This window comes from Triticum dicoccoides, chromosome 3B (genome assembly GCF_002162155.2).
Source record: "Triticum dicoccoides isolate Atlit2015 ecotype Zavitan chromosome 3B, WEW_v2.0, whole genome shotgun sequence".
NCBI classification, from domain to species: domain Eukaryota; kingdom Viridiplantae; phylum Streptophyta; class Magnoliopsida; order Poales; family Poaceae; genus Triticum; species Triticum dicoccoides.
This window is the reverse complement of record NC_041385.1, coordinates 679,789,910-679,798,520: the sequence shown is the minus strand read 5'-3', so window position 1 is coordinate 679,798,520 and position 8,611 is coordinate 679,789,910. Positions and strand designations below refer to the sequence as shown.

The 8,611-nt window shown below is 52.5% G+C and overlaps 1 protein-coding gene across 1 annotated transcript; it reads right to left on the bottom strand.

Moving 5' to 3' along the window:
• Window positions 1–514: 514 nt before the first annotated feature.
• On the bottom strand, window positions 515–2,562 carry LOC119277815 (protein LOW PHOTOSYNTHETIC EFFICIENCY 1, chloroplastic-like). Its single transcript, XM_037559137.1, has one exon. The coding sequence runs from the start codon at window positions 2,516–2,518 to the stop codon at window positions 641–643; it is 1,878 nt and encodes a 625-aa protein (XP_037415034.1). The 5' UTR covers window positions 2,519–2,562; the 3' UTR covers window positions 515–640.
• Window positions 2,563–8,611: the final 6,049 nt, after the last annotated feature.

The following is an 8,611-nucleotide window of genomic DNA, read 5'->3' as shown; positions in this document are numbered from 1 at the left end:
CAACAGCCATGCGAACAACTTTGCTTGTCCTGGCGGACCAACATGTGGTTGAGTTGGTTAGGTGGACAGTGGTATCCTCAACCCACCAGGGTTTAAATCCTGGTGCTCGCATTATTCCTGGATTTATTTCAGGATTTCCGGCGGTGCGCTTCTTTCAATGGGAGGAGATGTTCCCGTCGACCACGAGGCGCCTACAGTGGCTTCGTAAATCTCAAGATGATATGCCGGCTCAGTCTTTCAGAGGTGCTCATAGGGGTAGGGTGTGCGTGTGTGCGTTCATAGGGATGAGTGTATGCGCGTGTATATGAGCGCTTGTGTCTGTACTGATGTTCAAAAAAAACTTTGCTTGCCCCGGTGCGGCGGTGCCCACGCTTTCCAGAAAATCTTCTTGTATCCCGTGGCCTCTGTCGTAGCGACTTGCAGACAGTACGCACTACTTGTGGTGTATGCAGAGCATCTGCTGTTTTTTTCCCTATTATCTTATAAAAACATGCAAAAGCAAGGCTCCTGCTGGTTGGGGTCAAGTGACATGTTCTTCTTTTTGTTTCTGTATATACACAAATCATATATACATATATTCCAGTGACCGCAAAATGCTTTCTGCTGCAAGGGATTAACACCCTCAACAACAAGAAGTTATTTAAAACTCGTCGTTTATCTTGACGGATCCACTTCCATTTATAGGCCGAAGACCCAGAGTATTGAGATCAACAAGAGAGCCATAATCTTGGCACGCCTCCACTACGGTGTCATACGACTTTGCAGAGAGCTTGAGCCCTTGGTTGGAGGCCCTGATGTACATCTCATAGGCAAGTTTGGGCTTACCGTCTTGCACAAGGGCTTCGATCAACACCTGATATGTGACCTCGCTCGGCTCGACGTTGTGCATCTTCATCCTGTGGAACCACTCGAAGGCCGCGCCGCTCCTCGTGCAAGCGGTGATGATCGCGTTGAAGGTCACAACGGTCGGCTCTATCTTCGCGGACAGCATGTCCCGAAGAACTGCGTCCGCCTTGTCATGGTCACCCTTGCCGGCGTAAATGGACGCCAGGATCGTGTACGCGTGCAGGTTCGGGTCGACGCCGACCTTGCGCATGTGCTCCCAGACCCTCAGCGCCTCGTCGTAGAGCCTGCCCTTCTCGAGCGCGCTGAGCAATGCTCCATAGGAGACCACGTCTGGTTTCAGCCCCCGGTCTATCATCCTCTTGAACGTGTCCACAGCGGCGGACGACTCGGCCGCTCGGGAGCAGGCGAGGAGCACGGCGTTCCACTCCCGGCTTCCGGGCTCCAGCCCCTTCTCCTGCATCTTCTCGAGCAGCCTCACAGCCCACCTCCAGATGCCCCTCCTCTTGGCAGCGCTGAGTAGGACGTTGAAATGCGACCTGATGAGCTCGTGTGACAGATTGTTCGGCTTCGGCCCTTTCTCCAGCAGGTCCTCGTAGATCTCCAGAGCCGCCCACCACTTCTTGGCCCTGCCCATGAGCCAGATCAGATGGTTGCACACTGACAAGCTTATCACCCCCCCGTCGTCGCGCTCGCGGATTCTCTGGTACAGCTCCTTGGCAATGGTGTAATGTTCCTCCCCCGTGCAGGCCCAGACGAGGCGCTCGTAGTAGCTCCTGTCCGGCCTCACCCCTGCTTCGTCCATTGCGAGAAGGACCTTCAATGCCGCACCGGCTGGGTTGTCCGCACCTGTGAGTGACCGCCGCATCGCCATGTGACATACCCGGATGGCCAGCTTCTCATACTTGACAAAGTCTTGCTTCCAGTCCGCGGGGTTCCCCACGAGCTCGCCGTCCTTGTACCTCTCCCTGAGCTTGACGAAGAACTTGAGCGCGGCGAACCCGTCCCCGGCGCTCTTGTATGCCGACATGACCGTCGAGTAAGTCGCGGCAGTCGGCACCAGCCCGCGGCCCTCGATGTCGTCGTACACCCTGAAGACCTCCTGGATCTTCCCTTGCTCGACATAGACGGACATCAGAGTGTTGAAGGTCACTATGTTTGGGGAGATCCCCTGCGCTTCCATGTCCGCGAGGACATCCTGAATCCTCCCGAACTCCCCGGAGTTCTTCACCGCGCCCAGCAGGCAGTTGTACACGAACTGGTTGAGGCTGCTGCCGTCTCCCCTTCCTTTGAGATGCTCCACGACGGCGAAGGCGGCGTCGAGGCGCTTCTCCTTCCCGAGCCCCCGAATCACCGAGGTGTATACCTGGAGGGGCAGGTGCTCGCCGTCGCCGCCGCCGCCAAGGAAGTCCTCCACCGAGAGCTTCACATCCTCGGCCGTCTTCGCGTCCCGTAGCGCCGCGGCGACCGCGACGACGTCGACGGGCCCTCCCCTCCGCCTGCCGCCGTCGCTGACGGCTGCGGACTTGGCGGCGAACCCGCGGGGGCGGCGGGGCGACGCGGAAGCCGGGGAACGGAGGAGATTCAGGGAGGTGCGCTGGCATGCGGGGTTTCGTGGACGACGGGGAGAGGGGAGGTGGCCGACGGGGTGAAAGACGGCGAGTGAGGAAGCCATTTGGCGGGTTGCCGCCGCAGTGCCCGGACGCTGGTGACCGCGGAAGGTCTAGAGGGCTCCCACGTGGCATGGTTTAGGATTTTTTCAGGATAACGCGAGATCCTATTTCTCTACCGAGCACTGGCTCGTCTTACGGCGCGCTCACAGCTCGCGCGCGCACGATCCAAATCGTGCGGTCGAGGGGATGCGTATGAGAAAACTATACTTCTCCCCCTCAAATTCTCAATCCCTCTAAACTTTAAAAAGGATAAATAAAGGCGGCTGCTATGAATCAACCGTCAAGAAATCAGCCGGATTGCCAACCGTCTGATCTATTTTATCCCAGCCCTTGAAAAAAAGGTTAACACACGCACGCCCTGCTTCGATCACCGTCTAGGATGCCACTGCAACAACATCATGGCTACTGCCAGCAAAGCACCGCGTTGCGGCACCGGAGCCACCGTCGGCCGCTACATCACAACACCAGGAGCTCCTGGCGAGAGCTTCATTGGAGCACTGAGCTGCTGCACTACAACTTCGAGCCCGCCGGCGAGCGCTGCAACGTAGCACCGGACGCTACCGATGAGAGCTCCATTGAAGCACTGAGCGCTACACTGCAGCTTCGAGAGCGCCTACGAGCTCCATTGGAGCATCAAGCGTTGCACTGCAGCTTTGAGAGCACCGGCGAGCTCCATCGGAGCAACGAGCGCTGCAGCTTCAACAGTCGTCGGCGAGTGCTGCAACGCAGTATTGGGAGCCGTCGTCGAGAGCTCCATTGCAGCACCACCGCCGGCGAGCTCTATGGGGTTGCGACGCCGCTTGTGCTGCACTGAGAGCGCCGTCGAGCTCCATTGGAGCACCGGGCGCTGCACTGCAGCTTTGACAGCCGCCGGCGAGAGCTCCATTGCAGCACCTTCGCTGGCGAGCTCCACAGGGTCGCGGCGCCACTTGTGTTGCACTGCAGCTCCGCCACCACCATGAGATCCACGGAAACGCAACTCCCTCCGGTGATGTGCGGTGCCCGCCTCCGGTCTCCCCGTGTTGCACTGCAGCACCAGCGATGACCGGCGCCAGCCTCCGGCCTCTTCTCTCGCGTGTGACGACAAAGGAAAAGAATGGGGGAGAACGTGTGGAGGCGAAGATATTAGGCCGAGGCGGTTGCGAGTGGTGTGTGGGGTCGAACATGTGCCATGTGCTCCAGACGGTTTGCGCGGGGTGGACAATCAACCGGTGAAAAGCGAACGTTTTCCACAAATAAGTCACCTCCAGTACTTCTTAAAACCGGATAAATCAACCCTTAGATGGATTTGCACGGAATTGCAAGTGGTTTTTGATATAATGTTGCTGACTAAGCTTGCTCAACCTTATAAATGAATCCATAAGGCAGAAACCACACCGTCATACAAACATAAATCAAACAGACTTAGTTCATAAGTTGCACACGCAACAACGAGTACAAATAACTAGGCACGCAGGTTGACAACCTACACACTAAGAGGACGACACCAACAAAGGGCTGCAAAACACCAAATTACGCCAAATGATCTTGATTACGCTAGATGAGAGAGAACATCGTTGCCCGAACACGAGAAATCAGAAGCTCCGTGGTCTCCTCGTCGCAAGCTTTAACCAACGGCTTTCACTGCTGTAAAATGAGGAGCAATTTGAAAATACGGTCAGCACATTTGTTAGGAAAGACATGTTCAATAGTGAAATTGTTTCTAATAGTCCATAAAACCCAGCACGCCGCAGCAAGCCAAACAAGAACACCCATTTCACTTGTCCGCACAAGGTCTTAGCAAGCTCAAGCAACTCGGCAAAAGAGTTAGGGGCTCAGTTTACACCTAGCACGATCGAGTGCAGCTCCAAAGCAAAGCAACTAAATCACATTTGAAATGATATGATCAAAATCTTCACGCCCAACACACAGGGCACAAAATTCAGACGTCGGCCCGCTACATTTATGGATTTGATCCACAAGCAGCCTGTTTCTGATAGCTTTCCATAGGTAAATTTTGGTTTCCAGAGGGATACAAGCACGCCAAATGTCCTTAAAATTAGAAGAAACTGAGCCAGAAATCAACTTAGAGTAAGAAAAATTAACCAAGAAACAACTAGAAGCGGTATGGGTCCAAATCATTGAATTTGTAGCCTCCGAGAACGTGGGGAAGACAGCAACAATACTATGCTATTTCTCCAACTCTACAGGATAAAGCACCTAGTGGAACTCCAAGTCCCAATTATTACGAGAGAGGTCCAAAATGAAAATGTTCGGTTAGAACAATAGGAAAAAAAGAATAGGAAAAGAGGCACAAAGCGGGGCATCGCCATAACATCAATCAAGACAATACTGGACAAACTTGCTATCATGGCCGACAAACTTGACCAAAGAACAAAAATCATAACGGAGTTTAACCAAATCACGCCAAAATTGAGAACCTCCAGCATGAGAGGCGAGCATGAGGCTAGAAGTGGAAAAGTATTTAATTTTAAGAATATCATACCACAACATCTCAGGAGAAGAATTGAGAATCCCCCACCATCATTTAACATCAAACATTTGACAAATTTTAACGTGCTCCCTCTTGATGGCCTGATACCATATGAAACAAGAGAAGGAGATTGGATTCGGCACAGCCCATAGGGCGGCCGGGGTGACGTTTATATATGCAGCCTCTAGGGCACGGCATAGCCGAGATTACATAGGTTGTTACAAGGGATATGGAGATAACAACAAATATTAACAGCCTCCTAATCCTATCACAACATTCTATTTAACAGAGAATCCTCCACCGCCATTTAACATCAAATGTTTGACAAATTTTAACATGCTTCCTCCTACCCCGTCTTTTACATGTGAGGTAAATAGCATGCTCCCTCACGCTCGTGGCTTTCCAAGCAATGGCCACCGTCGAGCGCCCACCACGAGACAGCAGCGTGCGTCGAGCTGGTGCTTGGTGGGGTACGTCTCCATGGTGGCCTCCGCGGACCGCGGTCCTGGAAGCTACGTGACCTCGGTCATATCCAGTTGCTCATGACCGCCGGAGCCATCAAATATCTCCTTCTGTAGATGTCGAGGAGCGCCGGGGCGCTCGTGGTCCGGGGCAGGGCGCGAGTGTATGCCGTGACTATGCGATTGAACAGGCTCCGGCGTGGTGGTGCGATGAATTATTGTTTTTTTAAACAGAGGCAAAAGCTTTGCCTCATCCATTAAATAAGAGAGAAAATAGTTTGTTACAAGTCACCCAATTACACGGCATGCAGATTATTCTCGCAAAATTAAAGACCCTAGCTTTTTTGCACCGGCGACGATCCAAAGGTTGGCCTCAGTAGAGATGGAGGAGAGCAAGATTGTCGGTGGAGCACTCTTATGTTTGAAAACTCTTGCGTTACGCTCGTTCCAAATTGTCCATGACACGAGCATGGTGAGAGATGCCTTGGCTTGTCAGTTTGGCGTGCCGTCGGTGCAAGTACTCGCCCACCAATCTTTAACTGAGTCAAAGAAGGGCCAAGCGGAAGTGTCTAGCCCGGGAATGAGGAATTTCTCGATGACCAATGACCAAAGCCTTCGAGTATAGCGGCATTTGTAGAAGAGGTGAGGTCCGCATTCTTGCACCCTCTTGCAAAAAGGGCAAAGATCAAAATTTGGCCACCCACGCTTTGCCAACCTATCGGCGGTCCAAATTCTATCTTGGAGCGCCAACCAAGCAAAGAATTTGATTTTTGAAGGTGCCCAAGCCTTCCAAACCATCTTATCCATGGGTGAGAGGACCATCCCTAGGTATTGCGCCTTGTATGCAGAGGCCGCCGAGTATTGCCCACTTGCCGTATGTTTCCAAAGGATGTCGTCCTCGGTGAGATCGTCGAGATGGACCTCAAGGAGGAGAATCCAAAGAGCGAAGAACTGTGTGACGTGCTCAACAGAAACAACGGTGGGGGGTTTGATCTTGAGTATCCACGCATTGTGCTTGAGCGCCTCCCGCACCTTCCAATTTTTTCTCTTGGAGGCCTCATAGATGAGCGGAGCAATGTCCTTAGGCTTGCGTCCAAGGAGCCAAGGAGAGTCCCAGAAGGGGGTCTTCGCGCCGTTACCAACGATGATGGTGGTGGAAGCATAGAAAAAGTTGAGGTCCTCCTCGTTGCATGGGTTTCCCATCCCCACCCACATCTTGGTGGCATCCTTTCATTCATACCACGGCCACCGTAACCTGAGAGCCCGAGTGAACTTGTCGGTGTTGAGAACCCCAAGACCCCCATACTCAAGAGGCCGTCAAACAATCTCCCAATTCACCTTGCATTTTCCCCTCGTCGTCTTGTCCGAACCAGACCATAAGAAAGCTCTCTCGAGCTTGTTCACATTGAGAAGGATGGTTGGTGGAATGACCAGCGGGGTGGCGGGGTAGACCACTTGGGATGTGATCACGGACTTGACAAGGGTCGTTCGCCCGATGGTGGTGATGTTTTGATCATCATAAGTTGATAACTTGCTCGCAACTTTGTCCACGAGAAATTGGAGGTCCATCAACTTGAGCTTCCAAACAAAGAGGGGCAGCCCCAAGTATCGCAAGGGGAACGAAGCCCGTGTTGCCGGCAAACTTTGGGTTAGGTGGCCGAAATCAAGATGGTTGCAGCGAATGGGCACTATAGAACTCTTCTGGAAATTGGTGCAAAGGCCCGTAACCTCTCCGAAACCCCTCAAAATGCTTGCAAGGTTGTCCACGTCCTTTTTGACCGGGGCCAAGAAGACGGCTGCGTCATCCGCGTACAGAGAGGTCCTCATCACGGCTCCCCTACCCCGGATTTTATGGAGGAGCCCCTTTCTCGTAGCTACATCAAGAATTCTTTGGAGCGGATCAATGGCGATGATGAAGAGAAACGGGGAGATGGGGTCTCCCTGCCGAAGACCTTTCCCATGCTTGATGGGACACCCGGCAATACCATTGAGAACGATCCTCGAGGATGAAGAGCTAAGGAGGGCCGCAATCCAGTCCCGGAATTTAGTTGAGAAGCCTCGCCGTTGGAGAAGATCTAGCAAATACTCCCACTTAACAGAGTCGAAGGCCTTGCGAATATCAAGCTTGAAAAGGAGGGAAGGTGTCTTCTGCTTGTGGAGGCACCGAGCGAGATTGCGAACATACAAAAAGTTGTCGTGGATACTTCTTGTTTTGATGAAGGCACTTTGGGCGTTGGAGACGAGGTTTGTCATGTGTGGGCCGAGCCTCATGGAGAGCACCTTTGCGATAATTTTCGCTATTGCGTGGATGAGACTGATGGGCCTATAATCGGCGATGCCCTCCGCCCCTTCCTTCTTAGGCGGGAGCACCATGTTTGCAGAGTTTAGCCACTGGAGGTTTGCAGTGTGTAGGGAGTCAAAGCACGTGATAACCCTCATGAGGTCGTGCTTGATAATGTCCCAACACTTCTTGAAGAAGAGGCCCGTGAAACCATCCGGCCCCGGAGCCTTGTCACTTGGCATATGTCATTGATCGCTTCGAGAACCTCACTCTCAGACATAGGGGAGTCAAGGCCATGCAGATCGAGAGGTTCGAAATTTAGCTCCTCCCAATTGAAATCTTCGCGGCTTTGAGGGCCTCTGCTCATGACATTTGAAAAGTGGTCTTGGATTAGCTTCTCTTTGGCGTAGTGCTCGGTGACCCAACCAAGCAGGAGCAGTTGGACGCGCGGCGTTCTACTACATTACAGTAGGAGCAGTTGACTGATGAAGCTGATTGAGACCTGTTGTCCGTGACTTCATGACTGGGCACATGAGTTGGACGCTGTGTTCGAATCCTTCAGGTTGACATAGGAAGGTTGGCTTGGTGAATTCATGGATGATACAACTAGAAGCTACGTACGGGGCCGATGTCCACCGTTGGATTGATCCTGCGATGACTTCTGTTTTAGGGAAATCATGCGACTTTAAATGCTCGCCAAAGTGTGTTCATTTCTCCTTTCTGCAATGCCTGTAATGTTCTGTGTGGTGTCCGGTGTCTATAGTTCTGTTCTGTTGGTAGTTTCAGGTTCTTCGAAGATTCCTTCATCAGTGGAGATTTTTTTTTCGAAACGGAGGCAAAAGATTTGCCTCATCTATTAATTAAGACAAGAAGAGTTTGT

Bases quoted from the DNA above. Each gene is read 5' to 3' on its own strand.
- LOC119277815 (XM_037559137.1), bottom strand. From the start codon at position 2,518: ATGGCTTCCTCACTCGCCGTCTTTCACCCCGTCGGCCACCTCCCCTCT.